At 45.1% G+C, this 23,288-nt stretch overlaps 1 protein-coding gene across 1 annotated transcript in view; it reads left to right on the top strand.

Annotated features, from left to right (window-relative positions):
- The window catches only part of Acoxl (acyl-CoA oxidase like), a 257,256-nt gene that overhangs the window by 40,147 nt on the left and 193,821 nt on the right, over positions 1–23,288 (top strand). The window contains 3 exon segments of the mRNA XM_051144918.1: positions 13,087–13,129; positions 15,417–15,479; positions 17,536–17,570. Coding sequence (XP_051000875.1) covers positions 13,087–13,129; positions 15,417–15,479; positions 17,536–17,570 — 141 coding nt within the window.

Below are 23,288 nucleotides of genomic sequence, written 5' to 3' on the forward strand. Positions count from 1 at the left end.
TTTTAAGCACTTCTACATCTCCACTGAGAGAGACAGGAGTTCAGCCCAATTATGCAAAACCCCACTGTTATTTCCTATTTCACATTTTTCCTTTAGTTTCAGATCTTTTTTATTATTTTTAATATGTATGAAAACTACCAAATTGCCTACAAATATCCTGCAAACTCTCATTTCCTATCCCAACAACTCTATTTCTTGATTCTATTCTCTCCCTACTTTGGTCTAAAGAACTGTTATTCATTTTTATATTGTGAAAACTAAAACATTGATTTTTCCTTCCATATTTATCACCTAGCTTTTGTTTTCCTTATATTGAGATGAGAGCTGTGCATTTGTCCACAGGAGAACTATGTATACTGTGAGCCACATATTTTCTCTATATGCATCCAGTGTCAAAATATTTTTACAACTTAAAGAACACCATCGTAGCATCAAAGTCAGATATAATAACTCTCCTACACTGCATAAATTAATCACATTTACAAATGCTTGACATTTACATAAGTATATTTTTGTAAAGTTTTTTTTTTTCTCCTGGAGTTGTCAGTTGCCCTTTCCCCCCTCACTAGGAGAAAAACACAAAACAAAACAAACAACAACAACAACAAACCCCCAAAACTCCAAAACTCCCCAAAGCCTAAGCAGTTATATCTTCTGCTTCTAGTTCATTTTATCTTTTCTTGTTTGTTTGGATAGACTTCTGGTAGTAGTTAGTATTTTTTTAAAAGTCCTCTCTTATCTTTTTGTTGGAGTTCCTCTAGTTTTGTTGCAATACATAACAAACAGCTAAAAGGGCATGAAAATGAAAATGTTTTGACTCCTTGTATGTCTTTAGTATGTTTATTTTGCCCCTACTTATGACTGATAGTTTAACTGAGACTTGTAAGTTGAAAATAACTTCCTCCAAAAGTTTAAAGATATTTCTCCATTGCCACTTTGCATCCAGTCTGTTTGTGAGAAAGTCTGCAGCTCTTTGTAGTGCATCTGCATTTCCTCTGTGAGTTCTTTGTCTTAAGTCTTGATTGTCCGGGGATTTCTTGGTGAGGTCTCTAGGTTTGGATTTTCCTTCACCCCACATGGCATCTGGCAGGCCCTTCCAATTTTAAAGCATGTGTCTCCTTTCATTCTGGGGGATTTTTCTCTTTACTTAGAATTCCGTTCCCTGAATCATCTCTTTTCTCTAACAGCAATGGGGTTGACTAGTGGGGAAAAAAGCTGAGAAACAGAGACCAGCAGTTACAGTCAGTATGGTAAAATGCTATTATGAGCAGGGTGGGAGGAACCACCAAGGTGAGCCTCAACCAAAGCCTTATGCTGAGTTTTGAAACCAAGGTAGAAGTCAGTTGGCAAACATAGTAGTGGGAAGACGTTCCGGGCATGGAGGAATGCAGCAAGTCTCAGGGTAGGTGAAGGATGTGGTCCATTTGTGGTGCCTTGCAGGGATTAACACGGCCTATATTTCCATGAGATGCCTACATTGAGAGAAGATGGGTGGTGGGGAGACTGCAAAGGAGGCTCACACGCAGGAAAAAGATGGGGGGACGTTTGCAGTTTTAGACTGACTGTCCTGGCGGCTGGTTAAGGAATGGGAGAGCAGAGGCTTGACAGTTGGGACTGTTATAATGATTTGAAGAAGACACGTACATCATGACTGTAGAAGTAGTAGGGAAAGGAAAAAAAATGTGACATATGTGGAGGAGCCAGACTAGAGGGGGCCTGGGGTCACAGGAGTGGTGCACCTAAGGGTGGGCGGGTCTGGGTTTGGTGACTGTGGGACTTGAACTTGTCTAAGGAGTTGAGGAGAAGGATGTCTTCTGCACTTCCATGGCAGAGACATTTTCTTAAACGCTCAGCTGGCCCTTCTCAACCCTTTACTCAATCCAGTGTGGAGCCACTGGGTGACTTGCCTCGCCAAAGAACTTAGGAACTAGAGGATAAGTTCCCTCTGAACTTTGGACAAGGCTTGGTACTTATTGCCTCGTAACTAAATCATGAATACACGGTAGATGGGAGGATGAGCAACTGCAGTAATGAAGGGAGGGGTTTCATTCATAGAGAATAGATCAAGTCAGATCATAATGCTATTGGGATGTGGTGTGGGCCACTTGGAGGCTTTCTATTTATTTATTATGTATTAATTAATATTATTTATTATTTTTGCATAGGCCATTTGGTGGTTTATCATTATTTATTAATATTATTTGTTAGGCATTTATTTCAGGGCTGGAACCCAGGACCTCATGGCATTTTAGGCATGCACAGTAACACTGAGCTGCTCTCGCAACCCTTATGAAGGGGCGTTTGAAAAGTACTAAGAGCCTTGGAACCCTAAATGAACCATTTGGAAAAACAAACATAATGCTCCCATTGTCTTGGGTGCCGACCCAGAGCTGTGTTATAATCTTGGGACTAACTTGCCCCGGGGCACTTCAGTCTGGCCAGTGTGTAGGCAGGCAGAGAAGTTCGTGTTTATTTCCGGCAGTGCTCTCTTATCCTTGGCTTCCCTTGCAGACCACTCAGGGGTGAGCCTCCTGGGCCTGACGACACTTGTCAGTGTGACTGAATCGCTATTCTGGGCAGATGACACATAGCCAAGGGACTCTCTTGTTCTCTCAAGACGGCTATGTAATAGGATCACAGCTTCCTAATGCAGTTCAGGCCACACTTTGGAGCAGCTGAGTTAAGGGGGAGTTCTACCTGAGGGAGAGAAATCGATCCCAACCCCCAGCAACACAGACCTTGTTTCAGCTCCTCAAACAGGCCGCACTTTGTCACCTCTGCACAGGCTGGTCCTTTCGCCTATGGCTCTAATGTTTCCTTTTTTAGTCACTGGTTCTATGTTTTGTGTCTATGGATGTTGTGTATCGTGTAGAGAACCTTCCTTTACGGAACTCTCAAAGTGTTTTGTTTATTCCAGTCTCTGCATTTGATATGAACTCCGTATTTGCTACCAGAAGGGGTGTGTGTGTGTGTGTGTGTGTGTGTGTGTGTGTGCCTCACACAATACCAGGCACATAGGAGGTCTTTAGTAGGTGTCTGTGACCTGAATACAGCCCCAGCACAGCACCTCTATGCTAAGGAAGTCCTGGAGGAGGGAAGGGAGCTCTGCACACAGGCATCTACAACAGGCTGGACTCCTCCTCTGTACACATGTCCTTCTCAATGACTGCTGCAGAGCCACTGTGATGCCTCTTTATAAATGGAAAATGGAGGTGAGGTGGCTTGGCAGCGGCGTGCCATGTGCAGCCCCATCCTTCAATGACTTCAGTCTCTAGACGTTTCATGACTAGCTGGGCATAGTGGTGCATGATTTTAATTCCAGTACTCAGAAGGCAGAGGTAGGAGGGAGGATCTCTGTGGGTTTGAGGCCAGCCTGGTCTACATAATGAGCTCTGGGATAGTCAGGACTCACTCCGCCCCCCCTCCTCTCTCTCTCTCTCTCTCTCTCTCTCTCTCTCTCTCTCTCTCTCTCCCTCCCTCCCTCCCTCCCTCCATCAACCTTTCTCCACACACAAAACAAACTAACTCTTGTCAATGGGTCTTGGTTTTAAGGCTTTGCTAGAGACAGCGTTGTGGGCACTGGGTTTTTGGGCTATGAAAGAACAATGTCTTGGGTTTCTAGAAACGCACATGCTTCTGGCTTGAGTAACAGCTTCGTTGACTTTTCGGCTGAGCTGGCCCATGCACTATTTCAAAACGTTCATTCTGCCCATCTCCTGGATTGTGTGGCCTGATCCTTGAACTTGAGTTTTGTTTTCAAGGATCTTCCAGGTTGGGTAGTCAGAGTCAAGGACATTAGCTCCATATTGACCCCGTTGAGCCGTGTTTTCTTTGTGAACGTTCATCTGGTAATAATGTTAGAGTGAGTAGACTTTTAGAAAATATTTGCATATCTCATTTCCTTGTCTAATCAGCGTTGTGAGGACTGCGTCCTACTTTTCATGCTTAGTGAACAGCTGTGGGAGCGGGAGGCAGCGGGGCTGGCTGCAGTGGGAGGCCGTGGGGCTGGCTGCAGTGAGAGGCAGTGGGGCTGGCTGCAGCGGTTGGCAGTGGGGTTGGCTCCAGTGAGAGGCAGTGGGGCTGGCTACAGCAGTTGGCAGCAGGGCTGGCTGCAGTGAGAGGCAGTGGGGCTGGCTGCAGCGGTTGGCAGCAGGGCTGGCTGCAGCAGTTGGCAGCAGGGCTGGCTACAGTGGGAGGCAGCGGGGCTGGCTCACTGCAGCAGTCTGCCTCTCTTGCACTTCTATTCTCATCCCAGCTCTGCTGCAACCCACATGCTGGCCTCTCTTAAAAAGAACTGATCTCACCAGCAGGATGATACCTTCTTCTACATGCCATTTGCCCTCATTTTAAAGGGCACCTTTGTCACAGCAGCAGCCTGAGTCCAAGCATCCCCCTTAGATGTGCTTAGTGAATGATGTACTGTGCCTAGAGTCCACTTAAAAGTCCTTTAAAGAAAGGAGGGGAGCCATTAGGTCTGAGGATGGCATTTTTTTTTTTTTGACATGTCCCTATGATCATGCATGGCATGGCCTAACAATTGCCTAGTTTATCGATCACAGCTGGGCTGAAGATGTCAGGTACCTTTATTAAAAAATGAATACAACATTCTTCCTCCTGAAGGTGTCGATGGGGCTTGGTGAGCTTTTGTGGTAAGTAGAGGTCTTTACTTAAGCCTTACTGAGGAGTGAGTCCCCCTGTAGATTTCAACATGGTTTTAGTTACTCCCTGATACTATCTGAGGAGGGGTGGACTTGAGGTTTGAACCCAAGGGTCTATTCTAAGTCTTCGGTTAAGGGAGCTGTTAAGACGGAATTTGAATGCTTGCTGAGGATGGGCATTTGAAAGAGTACATGGAGGGAAAAGAAGAAACAGAGAAATCAGTGCTGCCAGAGAGAGGAAGCAAGATTGACTTCAGGGAGGGTCTTTGCACTGGTTAGTTTTTCTGTTGCTATCACAAAATACCTGATTCAGGGGAGGAAGGGTTTGTGTGGCTTACAGTTTGAGGGGTTTCTGTCCATCGTGACAAGGAAGCCATAGCAAGCAGAGCTTGAGGTAACTGGTAGCATTACAACCACAGTCAAGAGGCAGAGTGATGAGAGCCAGAGCTCAGCCCACTTTCCCCTTTGGATTCACTCTAAGGCCCTGGGCTATGGAACGGAGGAGACACCTACAGCTACGGTGGGTCTTCCCAGCCCCGCTAGCCTATTCTAGATGGCCCTTCATGGGAATGCTAGCTGGGTTCCTCTTGGGTGATTTTAGGTCCTGTCACATTGATAATTATCCACCGCAGTCACAGAGACGCAGGCCTGACTCTAAACATAGGTGGAAACTTGACCTTGACCTGAAAGCCAGTAATTCTTCCTCAGAGACAGGGAAGAAAAGCAATTTGGAAAGAGGAGGCACTATGGAGGAACTTTCAAGGCAGGGTAAGAAAGTTGAAGACAGGTCATATGATGACTTCTGTCCTCAAGGTCTAAGGAGAAGAAGTTGGGGTGGTGTGAAACTTAGAGAGAAGCTTGTGTTGGTCAGCTCTCTGTTGCTGAGAAGAACCTGAAAAAACAAACTTAGAAGAAAGGTTTGTTTTGGTTAATAGTTTGGGAGGTTTCAACATGTGGTTGGTTGGCTCTGTTGTTTGGGGCCTACGGTGAGGCAGTACGAGATGGTGGGAGTTCAATGGAGCCAAGCTGTTCACACACATCATGGCGGCAGGGAAGTGAGAGAGAGGGGGAAAGTGAGAGAAGGGGCCATGCTCCCAGTATTCCCTTCAAAGCATATCTCCAATGACCTAATTTTCTTCTACAAGGTTCTATACCCTAAAGGTTCTACCATCTCCCAAGAACACCACAAGTTGGCGAACAAACCTTTAACACATGGTCTTTGTGGGCATATCGCAAACCCAAACTGTACATATCGAGGCTCAGTTATTTAAGGTGATAGGACGTGGAGGTGAGAGGCAAAGGGGAGAGAGCTGTGGGGGTCATTGAGCACGGAGTCCTGAGAGGCATGCTTGGGCTCATTTGTGTTCATGACAGTCACTCACAATATGAAGATGTGATTTATCCCTGAGGGTAGAAGCAGGAAATGGCATGGCTGGTTTCAGGGAGGCACAGGGTGCGGCAGTGGAAGAGATGCCTGGTGAGAAGATTTGAATCATGTGGGCCTGTGAGGTGAGTACAGAGGAGATTGAAAAAAGGAAGACTTGTCAGAGAGAAATTCCCCTTTCTCACTACTTTTGGGTACCCAGAGTATGACCAGAAACTTCTAAAGAAGGACATTGAAGATCTGTCTTTTTAAATATTGCCAACCAGCCAATTCAAGGTATCTGCATGGAAAATGATACAGCAGGAATGTCTGCATTTTACCCAAATTGTGATTTTAGTTACTGCCCATTAACACTGTATTTTCAACCGCCCCCCCCCCCCCGACCTCATCGGTTAGGTGGTGAGGGGAGGTACATTAGTGACTTCTTGTCATAGTGATAAAATACCTGACAAAAGCAACCTAAGGGAAAAGAGGTTTCTTTTGGCTCACAGTTTTATGGGGCACAGGCCTTCGTGGCAGGAAAGACACAGGTGGAGGCTCGGTCATGGCTATCTGAGTAATCAAGGAGCTTATCCCCATCTGTTGCCAGCCAGGAGCCAGAGAGCCTGGGCAGGAAGTGGGCTTTGGCTGTGCCCTCAAAGGTTGGCCCTCTCCCAGTGACCTGCACTCTAGAGGTGACACAGTATCCTCACACAGCTCCACCAGCTGGGCACTGAGCTTTCAGACAGGTCTGTGGGGGACATTTCATGCTAATACTGCATAGGGAAGCATTGGCTTTTCCTAGCTTTATGTCCTTCTGTCCTGGATGTCGAAGGGACCCAAGTGAAACCGCTTACAAGGAATGTCTCTCTTCTGAGGGACTGTTAGGGGCGTTTTTCTTTCCCTTCCTTCCGTAGTTGCTCTTCATTAATGAAGAGATCAGACGGTTTGGCTGAGATTGCAGCTGGAGCCTTCAGGCAGGCTTGTGTGGGATCCATGGAGAATCTGGACCACTATGTGCAGCAGGGTTGAGGCAGTCTCTCACCTGTGTAGAGAGGCTTCCCTCTCCTAGGAGAATGGCTCAGAATCCAGCGCCTTTGAAGCTAGGTGCTCCTGTTGCTAGAACCTCTGGGACCAGCAGCTGCCCTGCCCATCTCTTCACTGCCCCAGGTCGGGTGTCATTGATGCAGCAGGCTAAGATAGTGTCCCTGGGCATTACTGCCTGCTCTCGTATGAGTAGCTCATGCTTAGGACGCGGGGAGTTGTGCTCTGCCTCCTTAAGGGTGTGCTATCAACATCTATTATTTGGAATTCTTCTGCACCAAAATTCGCTTCTCCTCCATCCTTCATTTGTTTATTTTCTTAGTCACATCTTCTTTTTCTTTTATTTCTTTGGCTTTTTGAGACAAGTTTTCATGTAGCCCAGGATGACTTCGAACTCACATGCAATCAAGATTGACTTTGAACTCCTGCTCCTATCTTTCTAGCGGTTGGGTTACAGGTGTGCACTGCCATATCTGCTTTGGTCACTTCTTTGTATCGTTATATATTTATGGATGTTTAATTTATGCTTTGGGTTAGAATCTACTTCTACTTCATTTTACTTTGTTGGCTAAATTATTTCGGTTGTGCTTACTGGACAGTCTTTCAGTTGGCTTGATTTTTTTCCTGTACCAGGGCCAATCATTTTGCCAAAGAACCCTGGTTTCTCTTATTAGAGAACATTTTGAGAAAACATTTGAGATTTGGGTGCTGCAGGTTTTGTTGCTACAAGGGAAATGCATGTATATATCTCTGTGTGAATTAATGTATTCAGATATATATCTGTCAAGCTAAACATGAGGTCATATTATACAATGACTATTACCACATAGATATTCTAGACTTTTCTATGGTGACTTGTGTATAGTTACCTGTTCCAACATGGAGAAACCAGGCTCCAGCTATCCACCATCCATTGTAGTGGTAGCTGGCTTTCAGAGCTGAGAACCCCATGGGAAGTGCTTAGTTACAGCTTGGCTTTCCAGGGCCCACCCTGAGCTGCCCTGCTCCTCAGTCAAACTGTTCTGTGCTCTTAGGCACTTTCGTTACAGTCTGCATTCCTGCTGGACTCTGCTCACCTTCTAATGTTTTGCTTACTAATTTTTAATATTTAATTTTTAATTACATACGTTTCATTTTTCTCTCTGTGCTGTGAGTTATTTCATGTGTCTGCTGATAGCAGGGTAGCTTCTCCAATCCTAAACGCTGTGTGTCTTTCCTATTCAATCTTCTTTCTTCTCCAAACCCTTCCTTCCTTCCCTCCCTCCCTCTCTTCTTCCTTGTTGTGGTTAATTTATCAGTACAGCCTATAATTATTATTACGGCAGTGTTTTCTAACCTGCTAGCAATCAATCAAGATACAGACACCTGTTATATTTTAAAATAGCCTTAGTTAACCTGGGGAAGGGTGGATATTAATTACCTAAACTACTTCCCATAGTGGGGCAGGTATGGGATACCTGCCGCAATCCCATGCCATCTGCTTCTAAAAATTTCTATCAAGCTACCTCCCATCTATAATCCCAAATACTTGCTAATTATCATCATCTGGGCCAAGTCTCCATCCACACTGGTCGTGTGCTTCTCCTCCACCTAACCCATGACAAAGCCTTCTTCTTTCTCTTGTCTCTCTTCCTCCCCAGCTTCTCTCTGTCTCTCCAAGCCCTGAAACCTTAGCTATGCCTATCCCATTTGTCCTGCCTGGGTGTGATGACCTTTTATTGGTCAAACAGGTTAGGCTCTTAGGCAAAGTGCAGGTGGGGCACAGAGACAGCAAGTAGTAATTAACATTAAAATACATCAGACCAAACTCCAACACTTCCTTCTTTTATTTCTTTTCCTCTTTTTAATTTTGGTTTTTTTTTGAGACAGAGTTTCTTTGTATAGCCTTAGCTGTCCTGGAACTCTTTCTGTAGACCAGGCTGGCCTCAAACTCAGAGATCCACCTGCCTCTGCCTCCTGAGTGCTGGGATTAAAGGCATAAGCCACTAATGCCAGGCTCCAAACCCTTTCAACCTGAATATATTTACTATCTCCATAGAACTGCAGCTTCCAAAATGTCTTAAGAGATAGAACTACATTGAAAGCAGCCTTACTAGATTAGCTTTTTTTCTGAGCAAGGTGCACTTTAAGATTTATGGTTCTTCTATTCCCTGGGGGTGGGGGGGGGCGGGTGATGGCCACCAGCCCACCAATGCAAGAGGAGCAGAAGATGAGACATGGCCTGGAAGCATGTCAGGACCTAGTTCAACTTTGCTCAGGGAGAGCAAAGGCTGTGTAGCCCTTGGGGAGTTGGGGGAGGGGGCTTCCAAAATAGGTGTTTATCATTGGTTGAAACCAGGCACTTTTAGGATGCTTATTTTACATTTGGCAGCACAGTACTTAATTATGCTATCGACTCAGGGAGGGAAGAGCTAGCAGGGAGCTGTGTCAAGGGCCATATATCAAATGCAGTTAGGGGCATCTGTGTCTAAAGACAACTCTCCAGATGGAGTCAGGCAGAGAGCCAGAGGCCCTGCTTGGGAGAGGGCGTCCTGCACCTAACACTGAGCTCACAATGGCTATCCAGACTGGGAGGACTGCAACCTCAAATAGCTGGGTCCTTCCAACAAAGATTGATCAACCTGTGCAGATTTTCCTTATGCTAATGATTTCAAATGATTTGTGTAAACACCCAGAACTCCCTAACTGGTTGGTTATACTGGACCAGCAACCTCAAGGGAACCTTCTTCTGCCTCCTCAGTGCTGGGATTATAGGCACACACTGCTTCCCCCACATGGGTGGTGGAAATTATGCAGTTTCTAATATAAGAGACAAAGCTACACACACACACACACACACACACACACACACACACACACACACACAGAGAGAGAGAGAGAGAGAGAGAGAGAGAGAGAGAGAGAGAGAGAGAGAGAGAGAGAGAAGATGTCCTTGTACGTTTTACATTGCTTTGAGGCCATTGTAGATAAATGCTGGGCTTCCAGCCACAGTAGAGACTTTCCTAGGAGCCCTGAGAAGAATTCATTTCCCTGGGAATGATCTAGCTTCTGCCTCTGTGTGGCTGACTGGAAGTCTAGGAGGAGCTTCTGGGCATTGAGTGCAGGAAGGGTGTGAAGAAAAAGATGTCAAACGAGGGCCCTGGAGGTGCAGAAATTTTAGCATTTGCTCCAGGGTGCTCATCCCAGTGGGGCTAGGCGTCCTGAAGCTGGAGGACAGTGAAAGGTCCAGCCATTTTCTTAGAGCTGGGTGGTTCATCTAATTATCTATTTCCATTTTTTAAAAAAGTAATTCAGCAATAGTGAAAGGTCTCTTCAGAAAGAAAAGTATCTCCCTTTGCCTTTCTCTCCGTCTTAGGCAGGGTCAAAAACTTTCTAAACACCATCATTGACTCTCCCTTCTCTGTTCACACATCTCCAGTATCTTTCCTACTGTCTCCAGTACCAGATTCTCATCCTTCTCAGGACGTCTGCAAGGCGGGGGCATTCTCCCCTGACAGGATGGGAAACGGAGACATGAGAAGCTGAGTGTTTGGTTACCTGGGTAGGACACCCTGGACTGGGGCTTAGAGGAGCTCTTGATGCTATGACCAACTCGTACTGACTTGCTGCTCAATGCTCTGAGCGTGAATCCTTTCCCACGTGCTTGCTACTCCTATTTCTTTGTTTAGTGACTGTTCTTTTCTATACCATTTGGGATTTTTATTTGCTAAGTGTTTTTTAGTTACTTTTCCAGTGTGGTAATAAAATACCTCAACAAAAGCAAGTCAAAGGGAAAAGGCTTCTTTGCGTTGATGATTTGAGGGTATCATCCACCATGGCAAGGAGTCCCAGCTGTGAGAGGTTGAGGCAGCTGGTACCACTGCACTCACATTGAGGAAACAGAGCGTGCTGGATGCTCACACTCAGCTAGCTTCTTCCTTGCATGCAGCCCAAGCTCAGGGAGCCATGGTGCACTCCTTAATAGTGATTCTTCCCACCTCAACCATCCAAATCAAGATGGTCCCTAAAAGGCATGCCCAGAGACTAGCCCTCTGTCAAGAGCATCCAGGCAGGTGGTGCTCTTGAGGCCTTTCCAGGCCAGGGTGGCAGTGAGAACTGCGCTCATGCCTCAAAGAAAAGCTGCAGCTTGATTCCAGTTAGGAGTGTGGGGCATGAAAGTGAGGAATAGAAGTGTATGTATTCCTACATTTCCTGTTCTTTTGAGCCTAAGGACATGGAACAGCCTGTTTCCTTAGGTTAACTGAATGGCCTCTCTCTGGGTTTTAGCATTATTTCTGCTAACAACCATCAGCTTTGCAACTTGCCTTTCAAAGTTTCAGATGTGAGTTACTAGTTTTTTTTTTTTAAAGTTAAGTAAATGTCTACTTATTACAGACACATACACACACATACACATTACCACACCACGCACATACACAACACATGTGCACAAACACTCGTATACACACAGATAACATGCTGTTCTTTTCCTAAGTATATAACTATCATTTTCTTCCACTCTCTAAAACATTGCTACCCAGGAATCAAGAAAAGATATCACCATGAAATAAAAATGCAGTAATGACAAATACGTTGCTATTTTTCTTCCATGTCCTGCCTTGTTGCCTTTGTCTCCTGTTGGTAGAAATGACAGAAAAAGGTGGGGGTTGCCGCCCCGGGGCTATGAGCCTGCCCTTGGCTTTCATGGAGTTGGCCCATCCTTGTTGGAGAACTGTGTGGGAATACCTCTCCCTGCTGAATGGCTGGTTCTCTGCCAGCACTACAAGGCCTGAGTTCACAGTGACTTCAGTTTTGAAGTTGAATTTAGGACACTGAAATGCCATTTAAAGGGCACAGATGGGAGATGTTTCGCACTAAGCTGTTAGCATCATTTCCATCAGCAGCACCTGGCAGTCAGTGCCGACTCATCAGTGCTGAGCATGTGGCTGAGACCTCGCTGTACATCATCACATCATCAAACTTGAGCCCTGGAGGACCAGAGAAAACACTGGGGTTTCTGATTCAGTGGGCCAGGGCTTAAGAATTTGCATTGCTTGTGAGTCCCTAGGGCAAGGCTAATCTGCATAAGTGATCCCCGTGAAGCAGGGGCTGTGGTCCACGGTTCACAGTAAGGAGTCAGCAGTAAAGGTCAAGGTAGTTGGCTCCAAAACTCTTGGTAAGCAGCGCTTACCTTATTAAAGGCAGCAGGAAGGGCCCAGGGAAGCCCTGGGAAGCCCCCACAGCAGCGGTCTGGTGAGCTGGGGGTTGGTGGAGGTGGCACTGGTGTGGTTTGAAAGTTAGGGGAGAGCCTTCAAAGAGATGAGGGGACCTATGTGGAGAGCCAGCCCGAGAAGGCGCTGGAGGCAGGGTGGAGGCCCTAGTGTCTCAGAAGAAAGCATCTGAGGGAGCAGGGATGGGGCTCAAGGGATCTGTGCTGTGGATCATTTTCTCCACATCCACCACTGTTGCTATTAACATCTCGTGGCTGTGTGTGGAAAGCTGTCTACATGGAGGCTGTTTACGGGGGATTCTGTGTACACCGCGGCTGTTTGTGTGATCTCTTCACACCATGGCACTGCTCATAAGAGAGTCTTTCCATGCTATGTCTGTGTGAGCACTACTCTGCCTGGCTGTGGTGCTCTGGGGCACACTCTCTTTGTGATTCTCAGCAACTCCCTGTCTGTCTGTCTGTCTGTCTGTCTGTCTATCTATCTATCTATCATCTCCCTCCCTCCGCCCGCCATGTCTCCATCCCTTCTCGCTTCTTCTATGCTTCTGTGTGACTGGCACTCTGTGTCCCGTCTCCTTTCATCCTCTCATGTTCCTTTTCCATCTTTCTTATGAAAGATGAAAGAAACTTTCAAATGTCCAGAAGATCCCCTTTGAGTTAATTTTGTGACATCTTAGTATCTAGGCACTTGAAACAGACAGACAACAACATGCTTCAGTTAGAGAAATCCCTGAGGTCATGTAGGAAAGGGAGGGTGGCCTCTCAAATTCCACACGGGCTCTTCCAGTCTTAGCATGAGCTTGCGTATTCAGATCTGGAGCTTTGGAGAACGTTGGCAGTGTGGAGATATGTCCGGTGAGGTTGTGGACGGGCTGTTCCCTTGGCCAAATCTTACTGTCTTTTTTTTTTTTTTTTGTATGGCTCATACTCAAATTATTTTAAAGCATAAGCATTTTTGTAATAATTTCCCTAGAGTCAGCTTTTCTTGAGAAACTGGGAGCTCTGGTTTAGAGGTTGGCTGCTCCTGAGGAAGGGCCAGGCTCCTGGTCATGGCACCTTCAGCACAGGTCTTGGGGCCCTGAAATGTATTGTCACTGGTTTAGAAGGTTCTAGACTTGGAACATCTTCCACCTGTTGGGTTGAGGGACTTGGGGCTGACTGGCATTTTCCGTCTCACCTGTCAGGCACATGAGTGTGTGTACCAAGACTGTGGTGGAATGGGTGTTTGGAACAAACACTTCCTGGTAGTCCATAGATTAGGAAGGAAATCTCCCTGGCACCTTCTGTGATAATTTAAACCATTTCTCTCTTTTTATTTATTTTTTTTTTAAATTTTAATGTGTTTTAAAATGTGATTTTTATAAATTGTTATTATTTTACAAGGACCACGTTGTCGGCATGGTGCTTTATAGGGCATATCTGGCCACAGCTGGAGCACTTCTGGGTGTTTTATGGCAAATTATTCTCAGATTACCCTTTAATGCAGGAAGGGCTGCCTGTTGTCTGAGCTCTCCGGGTCAAACAGAAACCCCCAGCCTTGATACAAAACAGCTGTCTGTGTTTCAAGGAGGTGCATTACAGACCGAGGCAGCAGGGAAAAGGTTTTCATAGCTGGTGGGGGTTTTGAAAACTGTTTAAATTACTCTTTCCTTACCATTAAAATGTGATTTAATTTTGTTACCAACAAATTGTGTAAATCTAAGAGAGAAGTTCTGTGAAGGGAGTTTGTTAAGTGTGTTCTGGCAATACTTACAGTATGTCCTGAGGGGTGCTCCCCAGGGAGGCCAGCACAAAACTCCTGCTGACCCCCATGTCCCTGGGCCTCAGTCCGGCTGGGCCAGGGTCAGGGGCCAACCCACAGACCTCCCTCCTCTTTCTCCTCTGGGCTCCTGCTGAGACCAGCAACAAAGGGGCCAATTGTTGGAGACATATCCTTGTCTGAGGGGCACCATGAGCCTCTCTGAATGCCTAAGTATAATCTCCATGCATGTTGGTGTGTATGTATGTATGTATATGTGTATGTATGTATGTGTACACATGTGATTGTTCTTGCCCACATGTGCATGTAGCATCTGTGCAAACACATGTATTCACACATACGCACATGTGAACAAGCATGTGGTCATATATTTGCTGTGAGGATATGCTTGTGAGTATATATAAATGTGTGTACATGTATATGAATGGATGTGTCTATATGTTACTAGTGCATTTGTGTGTAACTGTGTATGGATGCGTGTGTGTGTGTGTGTGTGTGTGTCTGTGTGATGCATGAAACTTGCTTAAAGAATTTCTGAGTCACCGGTATATCTTGGCAGGGCCAGTGGCCTCAGGAACTAGACTGGCCAATGGTGGCTCCTGAGGCCGTGGGAATAAAGGATCTGGCTCATTTCCTAGCAGGTTGCACAGCTGCCTTTATGTTGCGTTCACCCTGGTATGGAAGGCTTGGAGATGCTTCTCCTCACTTGCTTTCCCCGTAGGGAGCGGACAGAGCAGGTATAAACAGTTTCCTCAGGTTGCAACTCTTAGCTGACTTTGCCTCATTGCCCTGTTCTGACCTGGGCTTCCAAGCTCGGCCCTCCAGAGCTTTTTTGCTCCCTTCCAGTCCCTTTCCAGGGCTGCCTGGTGGATATAGTCTATTGTGTGTAGAACAACTATAAGATGTCCTGACCTCATCAGCACTGTGAATTAGACCCCCCTGAGCCACAGGGCTCCTTCCTGTGTCCCATCATTTTGGTCCCTAACACAGACTATTCACGGAGGTCTGTTGGAATTGGTGGCCGGTCTGGCCTTGGGTATGTACCAGGCTTGTCTGGCAGAGTCTTCAGGGATCAAATTTTCTTTCTTTCTTTCTTTTTTTAAAAATAAAATTATCCTTCTAGAAATGACGACAAAACACATGTGGCTATGAAGCTGGGCTGGAGAATGGAAATGCTCGAACTCTCCACTGGTCTACCTCTGCAGAAGTTCTCAGCCCTTTGCCAGCACAGCTGCCACAGTTTCTTTCCCTTCTTGCTCCTCCCACCTCGTTTCCTCTCTGCTCCCAGCAAGAGCTTATCTTTCAACTGTGGAAAAGCCACCAATTAAACTTTACTCCAAAGCTTATCAAAATATTCAGCCGGTAAAATTATCTTATAATTAGCTGAACTGTAAGCCAGAAGTCTTTAACCGCAGGAAATGTAACGTGACCCAGCGTGTGGAGCCTGTAAGTTGCTCATCCCTACCTTGGCTGCAGTCACTGCCGCTGTTCACTCTTTCCCAGTCGTTTCCTCCTTGTTCCGCGTGTTCTTAATGGTCCCCAAGGCCTCAAAGAAAATATACTACTAAGTTTAGCTGATATAGATAATAAACTAAATTCAATTAAATGTAATATAAAATCGACTTGACTTTTAAGATTTCATGCACGCAATTTATATAATTTGTGTGTATACATGTTCGTGGGCGGGGGCGGGGATGTGTATGTTTGTGGAGGCCAGGGGACAGGTCCTGTGTACCTGTTGTGTTTATTTATCAGATGGGATCTTTCTCTGGCCTGGGGCTCACCAAGTAGGCTAAGCTGGCCAACCACCGAGTCCCAGGAATCTACCTGCCAAGTCCTCCCTGAAGCTGGGATTAAACATCCCTGCTTCCGTGTTTAGTGTTACCAGTGTAGCTTTGAACGGGGCACTGGTCACACTTCCTGCTTGTGAGGCAAGCACTTTATCAGCGGAGCCATCTTCTTTGCCCCTGCCTATATTTTTGGTAGATTTACTGATGTCTTGTTATGTCTGGGTCTGCATTTTGGATGACTAAGTGGTAACTCAGAGCTGAATTATTCTGGAGCCTTGTCGTTTCATCAGTATCCAGGGGTTTCTGCAGTGCGGCCAGATGGACAGCAATTAGGCTTTTTTTTTTTTTTTTTTTGTCTCAATTCTCCACTCTTCTCTATTCTCCACTCTTTCTAGAATGCCATGGCCTGGTGTTTCTTGTCTTGTACCGAACATGGTAGCGTCAGGCATGTCGTCTGTTAACCTCTACCCCAACTTTCCAGGGTAGAGCAAGGAAACAGAGATGGTGTTTGGATCTTAATGTACACCTTAGGCTTTCACACAGAAACAGTATTACAGGTAGCACTTAGGTTCTTATATTGCTGTGAGCTTTTAAGTCATAATGCCACAGCATGACATTGGTGGGCTCAGGAGACCTATCCCGGTTCACTGGTCAATAATTGCCACCTTTTCTATAATGACATACTTCTGAAGTTCTAAAAGCAAACTGAAGATTAAGTTTTGAGATGCACTCACATTTTCATAGATGGGTATTACATATAGTTCTAGTACCGCAGCTAACAGTGATGGTGTTCTGTATTCGTCAGAGGACAGGCACAGACATTTATACAGCTAAAACCACACATGTAGAAATCTTGCTTCATCCATGTGTTGTTCTTGTGAGAAAACAATGGTTCTGTTCATTTGAAAACTGGGAAACTGTGGCATCAGGCGCCTCAGTGACTTGCTGACGCAGCTGAGCATGGCCCGCTGGCCTGACTGTCTTGTCATCCACTGGCACCTTGAAGGAACTGGCCAGGGTTGTGCCTTAGGATATTGACCATGGATATTTGAGAGGTTTTCATGATACTTCTGCAGAATAAGGGAGAAAACACAGTGTCATCTCAACCTCCTGTTGCTGCCGTGTCCAGCTGTCACATGTATCATCTCTTGACATTACGTTTGTATTTTAGGCTTGATTTCTCTATTGTCTTTAGGATGAGGCTTGACTGGCCTTGACTGATGGGATCTGTTGCTCCTGATGAAGGGTACCTTCTGTCTGATCCACAACAAAATGTTCTTGGCCTTTTAAAGGCCTTTTCAAACTCTGATGATCCGTTAAAAGCAGAGTTGAGACCAAACATCTATCATTAAAGGCATTATTTGTTAAGCAAGGCCCATTAGGAAATGTTTGAAGATTTACTTTTATTATTTTATGTGTACTAATGTTTGCCTGCTTATATTTAGGCATATCATGTATGTGTTTACTGCCCACAGAGGCAAGAAACAGGTACCAAATGCCCTGGAACTGGAGTTATAGCTGGCTGTGAGCCACCTTGTCACTACTGGGAACTCTGCGAGAACAGCCAGTGCCCTCAACCACTGAGCCATCTCTCCAGCCCCATACATTAGGATATTTAAAAATAATTGACAACATTGAATCAATTTTCTTGTAAATTCAGCTTGTTCATTATATTATTTAATTTGTGTTTTCCTCTCTCTTCTTAATTGCAGCTTGGACTGATGATAGCCATCTGCTATAGCCACAGGTAAAGCTTTAAAATATTTTTTAAAAAATGTGTTTATGGTGTAGAGGTTTTGGTTTTTCTTAAGTCCTGAAGAATTTTGAGGTTTGTGTTTTGTTTTGTTGTTGTTTGTTTTGTGGCTTCTTTTCCATGATGTGGAAGGCATAGTCAAAATTGCTATTTGGAAGGCTTTGTGGAGGTCGTGGAACATTCTTAGTGTTTGCTTGTGTGTCACAGGATGGCCTCAACCTTTTGGCCTTGCCTCAGGCCCCCCTAAGGCTGGGATGACAGGAGCGTGTCATGGTCCTCAGGTCTGTCCCTAGTGTTCTTTGAGACAGTCTCAGTCGTGGCTCAGCTTGGCTTTCCAACGTATCTTCCTGCCTTTGCTTTCAAAGCACTAAAATCAAAAGCGTATACCACTGCTCCTAGCAGCACTTTTGTGTGTGTGACACAAACAGGAGAAGCTCTATGTTAGGGGCACAGATGTGATTTCTGTGCAGCTTGAGTCTGGGTTAGGGATTCTCGCGTGTAAGGCCAGGCCAGGCCTGTTTGTGGAGCCCTTTCCTATCCCACCAGCCTCACCTTCCTGCCTTCCTGCATTAGGTAGCGGCAAAGCACTTTTGTTTTGTCTTGCTTCCTGATTTCCACCCTGGTGTTAACTGTATCTCGTTCATGAGAAAAACATTTTCTAGTGCCACACAGTCTTGTTCTATGAATGTTTGTCTGCAGAATCATCTTTCCTATTTGTGTACATCAAGACATATTATGCTGAATGAATCAAAACGAAGGGTTGATAAGCATGCTTCCCTGTGTTCCTGCACACTATGCTCACAGCATCCCCAAAGCACCGCCCTCGGATAAAAGGCTTGCAACTCAGGTTTACCTGGCCATCACCCCGCAAACAAGCCAAAGGGGATATTGGGTGTCAGAACAAATTTTCATCCCAAAAATATTTGTTACAAGCTGTAGGTACAGTTTTGACCGAAGTGTGAGACTCAGGCAGCTGCTGAAAAGCAGAACAGGTAAGAACAGGAAGAGGGCAGGAGTGGCCTTGCCCCTCTTGGAATTTATGTGCTGAAAGAAAAGTCTCCTTAAGGAGACGTCTCTGGAGCAGGTGGCAGAAGGTTGCTCCAGCTAGCTGGTTTCGTGTCGTGCAGGGGTAAGGAGATATCTTCCTCTTGCCTGAGGTGCTATAACAAAAGGGAGAAACAAGAGAATGGCACCCGTGTCCATTTAATATTTTATACGAACAGGAGCTTTCATAGGCTGTAGTGAAGCCCACTCAGGAACACATGAGAATCCGTTTGACCTTGACACCTAGATGCTCCTGTGGTTTGATGAAAACTATCAAAGGATGGTCATGGCTGGAGTGAGACCCTGGAGTCAAAGAAGGCTTTGCAGAGGAAGTGGCTTTTAAACCATCCTTGCTCCCCTAAAGTGAAAAAGCAAGAGAGAAGCCCAGCTGGTTCAGGAGATGCCCGGCAGGCGGGTCCCATAGGCCCTTTAGATTGCATGCTCTTTAAATTATTGTCTAGCGTTTATTTGGAATAGGGGCAGAATTGGTGTAGGGTTGAGAGTGTAACATAAATTCTGGCTGCCTCCAATCACCACTACAGTTTTAGTTGGTTCTGTCTTGAACCCAAACTCGCATCCCACTTTCTACAATGGAAGCTCCTCAAAGTCCGAGATGGGATGCAGGAAGGAAGGCCCACAGCTGTCATATAGGAGCATGGTTTTTCAGGGCCCAGGCCCATGTAAGCATCAGACCAGCATGCCCCTGCCAGCTGCCCTCTACACCCCCATGAGATGTCCTGGCAAATGTGGCTTTCCTTTGTATGGTGTTTCTAGGGATATTTTATACAGGTTGTCCTGTGTTCTGTTTTGGCCCCAAGGTGTTAGAATTCTATCAGATTATGTAAATGCATCAAAAAACATCCAAGTAGCCAACAAGCCAATAGTAAACAAGCTGGTGAAGTTACCACCGAGAGAATAGAGGTGAGGAAGAATGACCTTTGCTGAACTGCTCACAGTTTCCAAGGTCATTGACTCCTTCCCTTGAGTCTAAGGATCTGAGATGGGGTAGTGACCACATAAGCCAGCAGCCATGAAAAGCTGACTGAGCATTTGGCATCACCTGTACAAGAGTCATGGGTACATTCATGATAGTTTGTAGTCAATGCCACTATCTGTCTTTGGAACATTTCCATTCTATCAAACTGCAATTGTGTGCCCATTTAGTATTTATATAAAACCCCTTCTCTTATTTCTTCCCCTTCACAGCTATGGCAGTCATGTGCTACTTTCTGCTTTGATGAATTTAATTCCTCTAGGTATTGGTGGGGTCAGATTGTATTTGTCTTTTTATGACTGTCTTATTTTTACTGAGCATAGTGTCAAGTCATCCTTGGATGTGCCAGGGTTTCCTTCTTCATTAAGGCCAGGATTCCGTTGTGGGTCTGCCTATTCATTCATCTTTCCATGGACTCATGGGCTGCATCCACCGCTTTGTTACAATTAATATTGCTGTTGTAAACATAGTGCACAAATGTCTGAGTCCCGTCTTCCGCTTGGTTATTTTTCTTTTTATTTTTTTATTTAATTTTTAAATAATTTATTTAGATTATATCTTGATTGTTATCCCCCGACTTGTATCTTCCTGTTTCTACCTCCTTCTTACACTCAATTCCCCTCCCCTGGACCTCTGACTGAAGGGACCTCCTCCCCCACCATGTGATCACAGCCTATCAGGCCTCGTCTAGATAGCTGGCTTCTCCTTCCTCTGAGTGCTGCCAGGCCTCCCTGTCAATGGGAACTGGTCAAATTGGAGGCACCAGAGTTCATGTCGGAGGAAGGAGGCAGCCCCCCTCTCCCCACAGCTGTGGAAAAGGAGCTGTCTATTGGCTAGATCTGAACAGGGGGGTCCAGGTTTACTGCATGCATTGTCCTTGGTTGGTAGAGCAGTTTGTGCAGGCCTTCCTGGGTCCAGATCTTCCAGCCTTGATGGTCATCTTGTGTTGTTCCTGGACCCTCTGGGTCCTTCTATCTCCCCATTCTTCCATAGCACTTTCACCTGGAGTCCAGGGGTGAGTCCCAGCATTTGTTCCGATCCCCTGCTGAGTGAAGACTCTCAGAGGACATCCATGTTGGGCTAATATCCACTTATAAGTGAGTATCTACCATGCATGTCTTTCTGAGTCTGGGTTATCTCATTCAAGATGATCATTTCTAGTTCCATCCATTTGCCTACAAATTTCAAGATTTCCTTGTTTTTAGTAGCTGAATAGTATTTCATTGTGTAAATTTACCGCAGTTTCTTTATCTATTCTTCGATTGAGGGACATCTAGATTGTTTCCAGATTCTGGCTATTACAAATAAGGCTGCTATGAACGTAGTAGAGCAAATGTCCTTGTTGTGTGGTGGAGCATCTTTTGGGTATATGCCAAGGAGTGGAATAGCTGGGTCTTGAGGTAGCACTATTCCCAATTTTCTGGGAAAGTGTCAGATTAATTTTCAAAGTGGTTGTACAAACACTCCAGCAATGTAGGAGTGTTCCCCTTTCTCCACATCCTCACCAGCATGTGCTGTCACTTTAGTTTTTGATCTTAGCCATTATGATGGGTGTACAATGGCACCTCAGAGTCATTTTGAGTTGCATTTCCCTGATAACTAGGGATGTTGAGCATTTATTTAATTGTTTTTCAGCCATTCAATATTCCTCTGTTGAGAATTTTCTGTTTGTTTAGCTCTGAACCCCATTTTAATTGGGTTATTTGGTTTGGTGGTATTTACATTTTTGAGTTCTTTATATATTTTGGATATTAGCCTGTTGTCAGATGCAGGGTTGATGAAGATCTTTTCCTAATCTGTAGGCTATCATTTTGTTCTGTTGACAGTGTCCTTTGCCTTACAGAAGCTTTTCAGTTTCATGAGGTCTCATTTATTAATTGTGGACCTTAGAGCCTGAGCTGTTGGTGTTCTATTCAGAACATCTCCTGTGCCAATGAGTTCAAGGCTCTTCCCTACTTCTTCTTCTAACAGATTTAGTGTATCTGGTTTTATGTTGAGGTCTTTAATCTACTTGGACTTGAGTTTTGTGCATGGTGAGAAATGTGAATCTACTTGCATTATTCTACATGTAGACATCCAGTTAGACCAGCACTGTTTGTTGAAGACGCTGTCTTTTTTTCCCATTGTATCCTTCTTCTACTTCTTTTGGGCTTATATCCAGAAGTAAATTCCTGAATCATGCGGCAATTCTAGATTTCATTGTTTTAAGGAGTGTTGGTATCACTTCCTTCTCATTGTTATTTGAAAAGGAGTTGTGTCAAGTTCACACAGTTCTGGTTCCTTCAGAAGCTCACAGTTGTGACTGAGAAATGACTTCCATTTTGCTGTTATGTTTCAGAAGGACACAGATACTGGATTTCCTGGTCTTCTTTGTGTGAACAGGAAGATTTTGGGGAGCAAGGTTTGGGACCTTTGGGTCTCATCACCAGACTTTAAAAAACAATTGCAGCAGACAGTCCAGGGCAAGAGCAACGAGGCAGAGGGACAGAATGAAGTCTCTGGAGAAGGCGGATGTGGTTCTAGGATGACAGATATGGAGGGATGGCTTCTCTGTAGAGCAATGAGCTAGGGCATCTTAAGGAGATGAGGGCAAGGAGGAGAGGAAGGAGTCAGTAAAATCATGTGACCTTGGTGAGCAGGCAGCACTTCTCAGGCTGCTGTGGTCAGAGATGGGGACAGAGCTATTCCAGAACAAGAGAGGACCCTGCATGGTAACCTAGGTGCTTGAGGTCCCAAGGCTCCCATATCTGCATATCTATCATTCTGGATCTGTTTGTGTGGCGCAGAAGTGCACATTTGCATATGAGATGCCATATAGCGTTGGTGCTGAGATGTGAGGGCGTGGAGGGTAATGCCATATTCAGACAGTATAAATGTGTAAGAAGAACACCTGCTGTGACCAATGGGCATTCAACATCAGGTCTTGCGCACAGCCCAGTTTTTATCATGATGCCTTAATTAATTTTTTTATAAAGCCAAGTCATTTTCTCTTCTTTTTTCTTTTCTTTTTCTTTTTTTTTTTTTTTTTTTTTTTTTTTTTTTCAGAATGGAAAATTGTCTCTTTGATGCTCATTTCCCATTGTTTCGCTTGAGGTTTTGGGGTGGAATCCACACCAGTGTGACAACTGGGTAACCCCGAGAAGTGCCCTTTGCAGATAACAGCTCTTAAGGCCCCACCACCCACGCAGTGGGAAACAGTTTCCCCAGTGTGTGGGTGTTTTGTTTTGTTCTTTCTCTGTAAGGTTGAAAGAATTGCACTCTTCTTCCTTTTTTATCCAGTGCAATAGCCCGAAGAAGCAGGATCCCTGTGGTAGATGCCTTGGGGCAACCATCAAAGAGGAACCGGCTTAGAAATGGTGCCTCACCTTTAACTCTCACCCTGACACTGGAGAAGCCACAGGAGCCAATGGTGCGGCACTATTGCATGAGCCACTACACTCATATTTCTAAGGCAGAAGGTAAAAGCAGAGAAGTAGCCTCAAGAGAATGAGGTTGTTGGTTTTCTTTCTTTAATAGATAGGAAAGACAAATATTCTATCTAGTACAGTTATAGGAAAGTCCATAGGGACGAGAATTTTTGACAAAATGGAACATTGATTCTTCTTTATAATTGACTTATATTTTTTGGTTTCTTATAGACCCTAAAAAAGGACAAGTTAGCTGTCCATTGAGGC

The sequence above is a fragment of the Acomys russatus genome, chromosome 4, assembly GCF_903995435.1.
Source record: "Acomys russatus chromosome 4, mAcoRus1.1, whole genome shotgun sequence".
Lineage (NCBI taxonomy): Eukaryota > Metazoa > Chordata > Mammalia > Rodentia > Muridae > Acomys > Acomys russatus.